Below are 15,019 nucleotides of genomic sequence, written 5' to 3'. Positions count from 1 at the left end.
ACCCAGCGTCGAATAACATGGGTACCTGGGGGAAACCCTGGGGGGGGGGTAAAGGCGGTCAGGGGCGTGATGCTGATCACATCACCCCCACTCACGACCGGATCAAGAAAGTGTGGGGCGTTACCCCCACAACCCCTATACGCCTTCATGGCGTGGTGCTATGCACAGGGGAGCACTTTACCTTTTTTTTACCTTTTTTACAAGATAGCTATCATTTCATTTATCTTTTACCAAACTTTTGGTAATTGGTGTCGGGCATTGGCAACACTGAGCAATTGAACGATCTCTTACGTCATTCCGTTCTATGGAACTGACGTAATGTGCTGAAGTGGTTTTGCAAACCTAGATTAGGAAACAATTTACATTAACGAAACAGGAAATGAAGATATTTAGTATAGCAGTAATTAATTAAGGAAGAATTGATTGTTGAGGATTCCTAATTCCAGCGCGACCTTGACCTATTTGTTGAGCAAGGAGAAGGAAGGTATCCCGAAAGTAGGTAAGTAGGTTTGTGTGTATGAAAAAGGTCAGGGAGCCGGATAAATATGCATGATGTACGTAAAAATGATGTTCGAACAATGAATGAGAAGAAACATTTCGAAAATTTGAAAAAAAAATACTTTCTAGCTATGCTTTCTAGTTTTAGCCTATCTTTCGTTTCACACTTTTGTGTAATTTCGTTGAAATTTGTATGTATAATCTACTAATAGTGCCTTGGTAAAAACATAAATTCTATAAGAACCAAAATGTACGAGCTGAAAGCTATCTTATTTAACAATTCCTATGACTTATCCAGTACTGGATAAGTTTCGCATTAATATGGTTTAGTTTAGTTTAGTTTAGTTTATTTGCGTCCAAGGACTACCGGTGTGTACAAATTACAGTACATGGTAATATAGGACATGTCAATACTTACATTACAATACAGGTACATTAATAGATTTTACAAATACAAAATATATAGCCAAAAATTGTAAAAAATTGGGTCTTACTCTGCTATTATATCAAAATCACAAAAAAATATAACATGAGAAGATATACTAATTACCCACTTTCATTTGACATTTAATTTTACAAGAATAATATGTGATTATACTACATTATGTACATTTGTCTTATGTAAAAGCCGCTTCCATGTATTCAGCTATAGAATAAAAAACATGCTTCAGAAGCATTGATTTTATCTTGTGCTTGAATATCATCAAGTTTGGTTCTTTCCTCACATCTTGTGGTAGTTTATTGTAGAGATCTATGGAAGAGTTTAAGGGACCTTTCTTACATAAGTTGAGGCGGCAGTGTTTTATGTGAAGTTTGTCTTTATTTCTTGTGTTTAGGCCATGTATTTCCTCATTTGTGGCAAAGTTGGAAATATTTTGCTTAACATAAATTAAGCATTCATAAATGTATATGCAGGGGAGAGTTAACACATTAAGTTTACGGAAAAGAGTTCTACATGAATAAGTTTTCTTTACTCCAGCTATGATTCTTATAGCTCTTTTTTGAAGCATAAAAAGGACATTGGAGTGGCCCTTGTTACCCCAAACCATAATCCCGTATCTTAGTAAAGCATCAAAGTTTGCCATATAAAGGCACTTTACAGTTTGGGTGCTTGAGATGTCTACCATTTCTCGAAGGGCATAGCACACACTACTTAATTTTGATTGTAGCGTGTTTATGTGTTCTGTATAGCTAAGGTGTTCATCCAGAATGATACCCAGAAATTTTGAATTTTTGTTAGGCTCTAGTTGTGTATTCCCAGATATTAGATTGAGGCTTATTTGGTTTCTGGTTTGGATTGTAGAAAATGTAATGTAATTTGTTTTTTTGCTGTTGAGGAGTAGATTATTATTTAAAAACCAGTCATCTAATTTGTTTAATACGTTATTAGCCTTAGATTGTAGAGCATCTTTGGAAGTGTCTGTTACTATAATATTTGTATCATCAGCATATAATATTGCATTTGCCTCAGGTATAACATTTGGTAAATCATTTATGTACATAAGAAACAAAAGAGGGCCAAGAATACTTCCCTGAGGCACCCCACATGTTACACTTTTCATGGTGGAGTGTTGATGTGTTACGTATCCTTTTGCTGTGGTGTGAGCGATTTCTACAATTTGCTTTCTATTGGTAAGATAAGATTGAAACCACTTTTGTGGTAGTCCACGAATACCAAGTTTTTGAAGTTTCCACAGCAATATCTCGTGATTTACAGAATCGAAAGCTTTTGATAGGTCACAAAAGACTCCTACCGTGTGATTACAATTATTCAGAGATTGTGTGACACATTCTACTAAGTCTGCTAACGCTGTTTTTGTGCTTCGTTTGGACCTAAAACCATGCTGCGACAAACTTAAGATTGAGTGTTTACTACAGAAATTTTCTACTCTCATCATTATTGCATGTTCAATAATTTTTGAGAAGACTGAGAGTTGGGAAATGGGCCTGTAATTTGATAAATCCTTTGGGTCATTTTTCTTCAGTAATGGTTTAACAACAGCTATTTTTAGCCTGTCTGGGAAAATACCCTGTTCGATGGAATTGTTTATTATATGTAGTAATGGTTGACATAGGGAACTATAACATTTCTTAATTAGGAAGTCTGGTATTTCATCAATGCCGGAAGATCGTTTGTTTTTTATACGCCTGAAGATTATCTTTAATTCCTGTTCAGTAATGGGGGAAATGAACAAGGATTTGTCATTCACTGTTATGTGTGTAGAACATTCTTCTGGAGCAGCCATAAACCCATTCCTTCTATTTGGAACTGCATTTACAAAATACTCATTGAAAGCATTCGCAATATTAGGGGGATGTTGGACTTCTTTTCCATTAATGCATATCACCATATTATTACCTAAAGATTGGTGTTTTGTTGATGCATTTCTTATAATTTCCCACATTGTTTTACATTTATTGTTTGAATTATTGATTTTACGGTCATTATGATTAATTTTTGATTGGTGGAGTACATTTTTATATATTTGCTTATACCTCTTGTAATATTTCAGAAAAGATGGATTGGGATTCACCTTACTTTCAGAATGGAGCATTTTTAGTTTTCTACTTGAGATTCTGATTCCGTTTGTGACCCATGGTTTACACTCGGTGGATATGTTTACTTGTTTAGGTGGAAAACATTCATTGTGTAACAAGATAATTTTGTTCAGAAAGAGATTAAATTTTTCGTTTGTGGAAGGTAAGTTATAAATATCTTCCCAATTTTCGCTGTTTAGTTTTCCAATAAACATGAGTATAGAACCTTCATCATATTTACGTTTCTGCATTTTTAGTGGCTTTCTATGATATTCAGTAGCTTCTCTTTTACATGTGAGACATAAAAATTGTGCTTCATGGTCGGAGAAGTGGACTGATATGTTTTCACATTGAAACTCTTTTGAGTGTACACTTATTAACATGTGGTCTATGAGGGAGAGTGTCTCTTTCGTTATGCGCGTGGGTGTAGTTACAATTTGCTTTAGGCCAAAAGTGTTTATTGTGGCTTCAAAGTGCAGTTTCCGTCCTGTATTTTTTAGAAAATCAATGTTTAGGTCCCCGCATACCAAAATTTCACATGTATAACTTTTTAATTCATCTAACAATACTGACAGATTTTTTATGAATATTGTATAGTCTGCATCAGGCGTTCTGTAGCAACATACTATTATTAAATTGTATTGTGCAAGACGTACAACACTAACTTCAAAATGTTTTTCTATAGGTCTCACAGTTTTGGGGACAATTTGTTTGGCAATTATATCATTTTTTGTAAATATGCCTGTTCCCCCTCGTTTTATTAGAGACCTTGATGAGAAACTAGCTAGGTGGAAATTTGGAATTTGAAGGTAAGTAATTTCATCTTTGGACAGCCAGTGCTCAGTAACACACAGTACATGTGCATCTAAACATTCATCGGTTAGGAGCATTTCTAAATCTAACACTTTGCCTGTAATACCTTGAATGTTTAGATGCACAATATTGCATTGTATAACTCTCTTTTTCATTTGAGAGAAACTATTGGGTGTAAGACCTTGTTCCTTAGGTTTAACATTTACAATATTTGTTGCATTTTTACATTTTACAATAAAAAATCATCTTTAAATTTGCCCGGAACACTCCTTATTCTATCGGATGTTCGTGCAGATGGTTCTTTTTGTTTTACATTAACTCTTTTATCATTTTCCACTTCCTTGTCTTTTTCATCTTTTCTCACTTGACTGTAATCTTCATTTTCTTCACTACCATTTTTATCACTTACCATTTGACTGCATTTTTCACCATTCATCACAAGACAGACTTTTCCGCTATTTACCACATCACTATATTTCTTTCCATTTACCACTTCACTTCCCTGATTATTTATGGGGTGCCATTTCAGTTCAATAGGATTGCACTTTCTTCTTTGGTTTATAATGTATTCAGTTATCACCGTACCTATTGCTTTTGACACCTTTTCTTTTCCAGATCGGTTCAGATGCATGCCGTGATTTGTGAAATTGTTTCTCTCTAGCCTGCTTACATCAACAATATCGACATTACTAAAGTTTTTGCACAGGTGTCTGATATTCTTGTTTGTCTCTTTTATGGCCACATTAACACAAGATTCCGGTATGAGATCGTATCTCGTTGGTATATTAACTATGATCACTTTAGAGTTTCTTATTTCAGGTAGTTTCTTTTCCAATGTATATATCACATCGTGACCCTCATTGCATGCTACATTGTTTGAACCTGCCATTAGCACTACACAGCTGCTGATTTCTTTGTTTTGAGGTTTTAGGCTACTTACAATGTGCCCAATTTTTGCACCTGGCTTGACAAAACCTAACACTGAAACATCGCCTAGCTGACTCTTCACTTTTTCTGCCATTCCTCTGCCATGACTATCAGCATAGATGATCACTTCTGGTTGACTAACACTCGATTTTTTTATTTTCGAGATGTTTGTGGTTGTGTTTTTTGACTTCACATTTCTTCTGTACGTTCTTGAATTAGTTTCTGGATGTATTTCTTCAGTCTGGAAATCTTGTAGTGTAGAAAATCTGTTTTTACTCTCGAAATTTATGCTATCGATGTGATGTTTTTTCTTTGTTGATTTCCTAACCACTTGAGTCCATGAGGATGTAGAATTTGTTATTTCCTTTGCCTTTTCAATAGCTTCTAGTCTGTTTTTCAGGGCTTCATTTTCATTTTTTAACTCCTTTATATCACTTTGCAGTAGATTCACTACCTGTAAAAGATTCGGGAGTTCCTCATTTTCAACACTTTTTTCTCCGTTTTCACATTGCGGACAGAACCATTCACTGTTTTGGTCGATTTCTTCATCGGCATTCAAGTTGCCGCACTTAAAGTGTAACCATTCATCACACATGTCGCAAAGAATTCCATTTTTTACAGATCTTTTACACTTTGCACATTTATCATCATATTTTGTCTCCAATTTGAGAGGAGCTGATAAAAGTACGTCTTCACTCGTTGGCGCCATCTGGTATATTCGTTATGTATGTAATTCGTTGTTTCACGCGGTAATAGTCATACAGCCGTTTGAGGAACAAACTGTTTCGTAAAGATAATAACTGAAAAAGTGTCAGCGACGGAGTGTATCTATCCTCCATGAAAATTAAGTTATTTTTTCCATCTGCAGAGTGCTATGTTTTATGTAACTTAGAATTTATTTGAAGACACGGAAACTATAACACGGAGATACTTTGTTCAAAATGTGACAATGCAAGTGGAATCCATCGTATTCCAGGGGTACTCTCGTATTTTTTTTTTTTTTTGTGTAAAATAAAATCGCTTACATACAGGTTTACTATTTGAATCAGGTTCGCTCCTGACAAACTCTTGATCTCAAAATTATTTTAGACATTTTCATAATCACAGTCATTTCTAAACCACATGTGCATTACACTACCAATAAAGACCAAATTCCGTTCTCTCTTTTTAGTTTTCTTTATCTATCTATCTAGTCTAGTTAGAGGATAGCATTGCCAGAGAATTTTGTAAGGGTGGTCTATACTTTGGTGGCATGGCTGCGAAGGTGGTGGTTCTTTCCATGTCTGCTTTTATTCTTCATCTTTTTCTCTCCTTTTTTTTTCTTTCTCCCACATTCTCTATAATTTTTTTCTTGGTCTTCTTTCATTCTCTTGTGTGTGCATGTATACATATAAGGTAAACAGGATGAAGGTATGAGCACCAAAACTTAAATTTCTCACTTGATCATGTAAATATTCTTATGAGCAGAAGTGATTTGTAATAATATAATGTAACTTTCATTTACATGGTTGGTGTTTATTGTTTCTTTTTTTATGCACAGAATTTGAACTGATCTATATTCTGTATGAAAGGTAATAATGTCACACAAATTAACTCATTATTTCATATCTCTGTGAGCTATAAAACAACAGAAAATGTTCATGTAAAGCATATTCGGTACCCTTGACCCTCTGTACTCCCAAGAGAAAGTGAAATACCTTGCATGGTTTATGAAGACTTTGTTATTTATGAATGTTTTCAGTTCATTTTAGCTCTCGGAAATGTGTTATTGTGAAGTAAAGTATGTCTGTTGCTTTAGTACGTTACTTTACTGTGAAGCAGAACAGCCAAAAGGCTTAGCGCAAGTGTTTCCACAACAGCAGCTATAATTTTACGTAGTAAGGTTTGGTACTGATAGGTATTTTCAGCAGGTTCTTTTGCTATTTTAGTGTACATACAAACAGATTTTTAGTAACAAAAAGCTTCGAAATTACAGGTTTTGACTTAGGTTGGCAATTCTTTGGGATCAAATATCTCCGTTATTTGTGCTTTCCTCTTTTACATTACGTAAAACATTGAAATCTGTCGATTAAAAAAAATTTCGACGTAATTTTCAAGTTGATACATGATAAATTTTCTTTCTAGAGGTGTACAGAGGCTTACCAGTTTTGAATAAAGTCAAAAAATTAACAGGACTGTGACAGTCCGTACACTTTCAAAAATTTCAACTTTTTTTTTTTAAAAAATGACACATTTCTGTTTTAACAAATATAAATTTATTTTTATAGGAGGGCTATTTTTTTTCAACCTCCGATAGGGCATGAAATCAAAACCACAGTGAATAGCAAAATGGGTTTATTGACAAAATTTACGTACATGTATAGTCTACTTTCCAATTTAATCACTAAGAAGATTCAGACTTTTATCGTACCGATGCACCAGCTTTCCAATACCCTCTGCAAAAAAAGGTGCCGCCTGTCTGTTGAGCCAGGTCTATAGCAGGAAAAGGTGGAAGTCACTTGGTGCCAGGTCAGGGATGGTGATTAAGCACTTCCCAGTGGAATCATTGAGGAAGGTCTTGGGTTGACGCAGCAACATGTGGTCGGGCATTGTCATGAGGCAAGACGATCCCTGAAGACAGCATGCCTCTCCGTTTGTTCTGGATGGCTCTGCGTAGTCTGCTCAATCTCTCACAGTATGCTGCCGCATTGATTGTGTTCCCCAGCTACATAAAGTCAACCAGTAACACACCTCACACTCACACTTGGCGGGAGAGTCGATTGTAGCAGACAGCTCTACGCACCCGACGCTCAGCTTCAACTGAAGTGGTGGCGGTAGTGGCAAGGGGGATGCCAATCACGTTGCGTGATGCCCTGCTTCCTAGCGTTTCATGGGCCAGCTGGCGGCACCATCGGAGGTTAAAAAAAATAGCCCTCGTATATGAAAACCACAAATAACAGATATTTAGCCCTAAAGTGTGATCAAATTCCTCATATTCTGGAGCACTTTTGCCATTTTTTAACATAATATCAGGTACCAGTTTCATTCATCGAAGACACATTAGAGTCGAATATTTTGTGTTTCGCATGGTTCGTACTTACCAATTCTGTATTGCGGAACATAGTTCAAGGTGCCTATATGCTTTTTACACGAAAACAAACACAATTTTTCACATAAAGAGTAATTTTTTTTATTCCTATTTTCGCTTCCATAACACACAATATGGCAGCCACAACTTGAGTACCGTTGTGAGTATGCAGTGTTTCCAACCTTCTTCACCGAAAAATACCTACTATCGAGTTCGTCACGTGTGCAAATTGTACATTATGCACGGGTAGCTGATGGATAGCCCCACAAATCATTTCCGATAAGGTTAGGTTAGGCAAGCATAGTTTAAAAAAGGGGTTGGAAACACTGACAGGGTGTTACGTCATCAAATATACGCAGCCTCCGTTTCACGTAGAGGAAGCAAATGAAAGCAATAGCAATTGTGCGTCGGTGAGATATTTCTCTTGAAAAATACATGTTTTCACGGTCAAATACATTCCACGATGAAAGAAAATACCTCGACGAACGTTGGAAACCTTAGAGAAACTCATTTCCGTAAGTAGTTTCTTCTGTAAAAATGAAGAAATGTGACTCCGATATACGAAACTGTTACCTAATATCATTGCTTGTAGACATGCAAAAATTCTAACAGTATGAAATGTAAAATTACAAACTATTAAATCTAACACTCCTAACAAAATAAAATCAGTTGCATCTAATAGTAAACCATAATCAAGAATTATACATACATTTTTCTTGAACATGTGCATTTCCTGCTACATAGTTGCAGGGGCAAAAAGAATTTTCATGAATGAGTCATTCAACTTGTTGTATCCTGGAGTACTTTCACCATTTTTTTTAACAATATAAAGTCATGTGGACACACACTAACTTAACAAAAACATAAAATTTATGACATGATACAGGATACATATCACACAAAATATTCATTACTTTGTTCAGAAAATGTTCATATGAAGTACAATTGTGTACTTTCTCACTGAAGGTCATCGGCACCAAATTTCCTTTTAATTACTGGATGCTTTTTGTAGGTTGTGTAAAGGGAATGCAGATTGCTATTGTGTTGGCTGTTATATGGTGTACGCTTTTAGAATTCCGCTATGTCAACATGGTGGCAACGGAAAACAGACAGAAGGAAAATGAAAGGGTCATTCATTGTGTGAGTGTTAAGACGTGTTGTTTCCCAGTGTTCATTCGAGAAAGGATAACTCCAGCTGTTTGCAACGGAAATTTATAGGACTTCAACAGTCAGGTTCAAAATGTCTTGTCCCATCTTAAAGTGGTGAGTTTTGTGAAAACTTTTTGCTTGAAAGAAATATACAGAACACATCATTCATTTAACTTGTGTGCCGCAGTTTCCTAACTGTACAACGTTGCACTCCTGCCATTGGCTGGTCGCCATGGACATGCTCCACGTGGCCCTGCCCAATATCGCTTCTAAAACTGTACACCGTATAAATCATATGAACCTCTCTGAATGTAATGTGGGTGCTTCAGGGATGTAGGGACAGTGCAGAAACTATTAAATTAGTTCCAAAAGTAAGTTGCGGAAATTATGATGCTTGCAAGTTAAAGCTCCCTAAATTCTTAATGGTGTTCCTCACGTGAATAGAAAATAAGCCGGATAACCCTTCATACTGCTTCAATAATGTAGGAGAGGCTGTGTAACCAGTCATTTATCATTGTACAAAAATTTACATTTTGTGGTTGATACTTTTATATTTGGTTGATGTTTCAAGATTTATACATGTGTTTTTGACAAGAGCAATGAATGATTTAATTTTATCCAATTCATTTTAATTCATTCAGTGCACTTATGAAATCACATATGTTTATGTGCCAAAACGTTAAAGAAATCAGTAACTATATAAAAGTAGAGGTTTTACTTGGTGTTTAATATAAGGGCGGAGTTTGACAGAAATGTTAATGCAAGTTTGCTTTATATATTAATGCAAAATGTAACCAGAAAAGCAAATGAACACAGTGTACATTATACATGTATGCAGGACATATAATGAAGACATATTATTCAGCATTAGGAACTTGCATCACACTAAGTTACCTTTCCAGTATTGGTCTATTTGAAATATTTGTAAATAGCAACAGTAATTGGGGAAACATTTGATGTTTGTGACATGCAAAAAACAGCTGTTTTCTGTTGGAATTATCAGGAATTGTGCTTCATACTGGCTCCATTGAAAACTTTCATCATGAAGGTAATGAACAATGTGACTTTTTTTTAAAAAAAACTACCAGTAGTATATCCCATCCATGTTGAAGATTCTGCAATGATGATTAACATTCTGTGTATTTATGATGAAAATAGATAAAATCTTTCCCTAGTGCTAATTGTGTCAGAGCTGTTTAGAAATAGCACATAATTTGGTTTGAAATTACATTTGTCTATTACTTTTCCCTCAAATTGAATAAGATAAATTTTCGGGTAATTAAATTACTTGTCAAAAGATGGCACACAGTCTTAGTTTTAGTAATTTCAGACATGTAATTTGGTTTTGTGTATAAATAAAATTGTACTTTATCTGAGCATATATTTTTCATTACAGATCAACAGAATGGGATCAAAAAAAGGTGAAGAATCACCCTTTGCATTTATGCAGGAGCCAGAAACTCCGGACAGCAAATTATTAAGGAAATCGCAAGAAGCACCACTTTTTCCAATAGGTAACTAGCCACTCTTAGATAGATTGATTAAATAGGTTTGATTGATGTGAAAGTTTTTAAAAAAAGGTAAAGTGCTCACCTGTGCTTAGCACCATGCCATGCCATACGTTATAAAGTTTCTATTTTTGGCTAGAATTTCGATTTTTTTTATATTGGTCCTAACACATGTATTTAACAGATATGTTTTTTTGCATTTTTTTTTTGTCTTCATGAAAATGGAGGGGAAAAGGCGGGAAAAGGGACTTCTCTTTTGCGTCTCTTTTCAAGGGAAAATTTTTGCCGACAAAGGAAGACCAGCTTTGTTGTTCTAAAGTAATACTTTTCACTCCCGCCTGTGAACTGCATTCGAAGGAAGCTTGTTTATCAGTATCCAATGTCAAAATGAAAGTTTTTCGTGAGTGCGCAAGCAGGGGAGGGGGAAGACTGGTTGTTGAATCTGCATTGTGAGAATGGAATTTCGAAGTGCGCTGAAGGAAACCTTTGTTTTTTTTAGCACAAGTGTCCACAAGTTGCGACAGGGGTTACCCTGCATGGTCTAAAAATAGAATTTCAAGCAGCTGCAAGAATCGGCGCTCATTTTTCACTGCGTTCTAGCTTTTCATCCGTGAATGTTGTGCGTAGGTGTCGTTTTGTGCCCAAGTGCGAGGACATTTTTTGGGTGAAATGACAATTTTTTAAAATAATTTTTTGGGGTTTTCTCCCTTCCCCCTCCATATATATGCAAAATTTGCATACATTTTGCATTTTGTGCATTTTGACATTTTTTCGTGGGGGACACCATTTTTTTAAGAAAAGTATTTTTGAGGGGATTTCCCCCCTTTCCCCCTCCATATGTAAGCCGAATGTGCATAAATTATATATCGTCTGAATCTGTGATTCATTCTGCGTACAACGGTATATCTTTCATATCTCTAGGGCATTTAGTTTCTGAGCTATAGTCATTTCAAGGTACCGCTGCATTTTGAAGCTTGAATCAGTGGCGTGCCGACCATTGCTTTTGGGGGTACAACTCAAGTTACATTGGTCATACAACAATGATGCAAATATTTTTCTGTTTCTTACATGCCAACGATAATTTCTATGTGCAGGGGTGTGATGCTGATCACATTACCCCCACTCACGACCGGATCAAGAAAGTGTGGGGCGTTACCCCCACACCCCCTATACGCCTTCATGGCATGGTGCTATGCACAGGGGAACACTACCTTTAGCTTTTATTTTGAACTTTTCATATCCTTTTTTTCAGGGGGCGGGCAAAATCCCATTTTTTAACAAAAAAGTATTTTCAGGGGATTTCCCCCCTTTTTTCCTCCATATATACGCCGAATGTGCATAAATTATATATCGTCTGAATCTGTGATTCATTCTGCGTACATGGTATATCGTTCATATCTGCAGGGCAACTAGTCTCTGAGCTAAAGTCATTTCAAGGTACCGCTGCATTTTGAAGCTTGAATCAGTGGCGTGCCAACCATTCCTTTTGGGGGTACAACTCAAGTTACATTGGTCATATGATAATAATGCAAATATTTTTGTGTTCCTTACATGTCAGCAATCATTTCCATGTGTATGTCGAGCCTCCCCGATGGCGCAGTGGTAGCGTCGTCGCCTTGTAATCAAGGGGTCCCGGGTTCGATACCCGGTGAAGGCACAAGTGGTTCGGATCCCACTTTAAACTGCAGGTCCAGTCTCGATTAGCAACAACAAATCAATCAAAACCATGTGCATGTCGATGCTGTCATGTACTTTTTTCTTGGGAAGGTGGGGGAACCAAATTTTTTTTCCGAAATTTTGGAATTTTGAGAGTTGGCCCCCGCCACATATATGCCAAATTTGCATAAATTTCATATAGTCTGAATCTCTGGTTTATTCCACGTACAAAGGTATATCACTCATCTCTCTAGGGCAATTAGTCTACACCCAATTTCAGTTATTTTCTTACTTTTCATTAAAATATTTAAATTTGAAACTTGATGGAGCTTTAACATTCAAATGACATTTCTCTTGAAAGATGAACCACACATATATACATACGCTTCTTTACACTTTGCATATTCATACATTTGATTTCACACCCTACAAGATGTGATACACGAGTCAACTTTTGTGTTACGACTGTTTCTAGGTAGTGATTATCCAGCCGTTACCTCAATCCACCAACACCTCAGTGTGGAAAAGATGGGAGGAGGCATACATATCAGCCATGAGTGCAACCACATTGCATGGCCTGAGTAAGGCAACTCTGCCACTTTCCCAACTAACCCCATCTCCACCCCTCATCTTCATTCCCAACCCCTCCCCTCTTCTTCCCACACTGCCCCACTCACTCACCCACAACACCCTACCACTCACAATTTTCCAGAAGCTTCATAAGAGAATATTTCACCATACCAACTATATTTTCACACCGGATCTTACAACTTCACATGTCAAACACTCACTTCCTCTGCCACAATTTATTTTACCTACAACTGATACTGGTGGGTGGTTCGTACTTCCTTCTCATTAGATAAATATATTATAGATATCATGTGTATCTTACTTTACCATTTGTCAATAGATTTATTCAATGTGAGAATTATTATTAATTGTGTATTGCTTGGAAAAAGATATTGTTGAATATTAAATGTTATCAGTGATTGGTTTTGATGTAATAAAACAATAAACAATGCACACACAGAGAAATGTAGTGCTTGTTCATGTATGATCTACGTTTATGAATGTGTACTAAGAACGTAGAAACTATTTTTTTCTCCCTCCATGGTTCTATTTCATTAATAATATTTATGTGTGACACATGTAATAGTTCAGAAGTAATTCTTCATTAGCTTTTTTCAATTTAAAACTGAATATTTGTGTACCTCCCCCAAAGAGTTGAAAAAATTCTACAACCTAAAATGTCTTAGAGTATTTTTAAATTTATTACATGATTTCATGCTAAGATATCTAGTAGAAGGCAAACAAAGAAACATATCTTGTATGAAAATTTTATGATTGAGCGTCTGCTATTTTGATGACATTGTAAAATCTGCCAACTTGTAAGAGCTGCCAACAATAAAAAAGCAACACAGCTTAGAATTGCATGCAACCAATTTAGAATTCAACAGAATAGATGAAAATTAATCTCTCCGGATGAAACTGGACGCATGACTATAATATACACCATCATGAAATTGAATATATATTTTTTTCAAGCAGGGCTGAGCCGATACTACTGATGCCGATTCCCAGTAATACCAATACTTGAAAATTGTAACAATTAAAAATTGTGATTAATATTAATGGGCAAGTTTTCCACTCCCGTCATAAGCATCATTTTTTTTTTTGTTTCAAAATATTCACAAATTACATCAGAATATTAAAATACCTATTATGTAATCACAAAACACAATATTAGTGGAAAATAAATGGAAACTTCAAAATCTGCATAATTTCCAGGATAAATAGACTCCTCAAAAGTGTTGCGTGGCATTTTCGCGGACCTGCAAAATACCAAAATGTTGGAAAGTATTGGTAGATAAAATCCGACCGATACCACCAGTGTCGGCCGATACCGATACATCAGCATCGATATCGGCTTAGCCCTAGATTAAAGTAATTAATACGTTCAATTTTCTTTTTTTTTTTTATGTTTGTAATTTCTGTATTTTACAGGTATAGCAGGATTGACTGCAGTTGTAGGCTATGGTATATATAAATATAGACACAGGGGGGAGATGTCAACTTCAATCTATTTGATGCAGATGAGGGTCATGGCACAGTCTGCTGTAGTTCTCTGCCTCACTGCAGGTGTTGCATATAAAATGGTGAATGACTTCCTGCGGAAACGTGAACAATGATAGTTAGTTCTAGCATTCAATTCAGTAACATATTATTTAAGCTTTTATTTTCGATGAGTGTAATTTATAGTTGTTGTAATTGTTTTGATTTAAATACGATATGCAGAATACTCGAAATCGTGAGTTTGGAAATGTTATTTAAAGTGTCATACGCTTTATGCATTTTTATTAAATCATTTTTTAAGCTTTAGCCAAGTACCAAAGCTAAATTATAATGCATGTGTTAAGGTGAATGCACACTTCTCTTCAGTGCAGCAGAAGTTTTGTATGTGATCTTTGTAAAGGAATATTTTGTTGATGCCAGTTTGGTCAGAAAATGTTGCCAAAGCAATAAATTATTTTGAGTAATGCTACTGTAGTTTTATTGTAAATAATTGTTGGTAAATAATTAATGATCAGAGTACAGGAACAATATTTTCTGATGTAAGACTTTCAAGAATAAAAAAGGAAGAAAATAAAGCAAAGGAACAATTAAGTTTATGTGGCTGTGCGGAATGTACAGAATTTAAGTCGAAAATAATGTTTACATCAGTATGGGCTCAAATGTTTGTTAATTGAACAATACTGAACAAATGTACAACTTGAAACACATTTCTCTACCATTATTCATTTTATTAAATTTGTTCTTTGCATCAATATATATATATCACAACCATAACTATTTCCCAACACGG

The 15,019-nt window shown here is 35.6% G+C and overlaps 1 protein-coding gene across 6 annotated transcripts; it reads left to right on the top strand.

The window, feature by feature from the left end:
- The first annotated feature begins 288 nt into the window (after nt 1-288).
- Nucleotides 289-14,694, top strand: LOC145995262 (HIG1 domain family member 1A, mitochondrial-like). Of its 6 annotated transcripts, none has more exons than XM_083131842.1 (3): nt 289-495; nt 10,389-10,506; nt 14,161-14,694. In XM_083131842.1, the coding sequence occupies exons 2-3, from the start codon at nt 10,398-10,400 to the stop codon at nt 14,343-14,345; spliced, it is 294 nt and encodes a 97-aa protein (XP_082987968.1). In that variant the 5' UTR covers nt 289-495; nt 10,389-10,397; the 3' UTR covers nt 14,346-14,694. The 6 variants fall into 6 exon arrangements, with proteins under 6 accessions (XP_082987968.1, XP_082987967.1, XP_082987966.1 ...); XM_083131841.1 differs by having other exon boundaries at nt 289-499; XM_083131840.1 differs by lacking the exon at nt 289-495 and adding an exon at nt 504-554.
- Nucleotides 14,695-15,019: the final 325 nt, after the last annotated feature.

This window comes from Lepisma saccharinum, chromosome 11 (assembly GCF_977018435.1).
Source record: "Lepisma saccharinum chromosome 11, izLepSacc3.1, whole genome shotgun sequence".
In the NCBI taxonomy this organism is placed as follows: Eukaryota; Metazoa; Arthropoda; class Insecta; order Zygentoma; family Lepismatidae; genus Lepisma; species Lepisma saccharinum.
This window is presented reverse-complemented; position numbering and strand designations above follow the sequence as displayed.

Excerpts from the sequence above, each read along its gene's own strand:
- LOC145995262 (XM_083131839.1), top strand. The coding sequence starts at position 630 with ATGCTTTCTAGTTTTAGCCTATCTTTCGTTTCACACTTTTGTGTAATT. Across the intron at positions 690-10,388 it reads GTGTAATTTCGTTGAAATTT|ATCAACAGAATGGGATCAAA; the intron begins GTATGTATAATC and ends TTTTCATTACAG. Across the intron at positions 10,507-14,160 it reads AGCACCACTTTTTCCAATAG|GTATAGCAGGATTGACTGCA; the intron begins GTAACTAGCCAC and ends TGTATTTTACAG.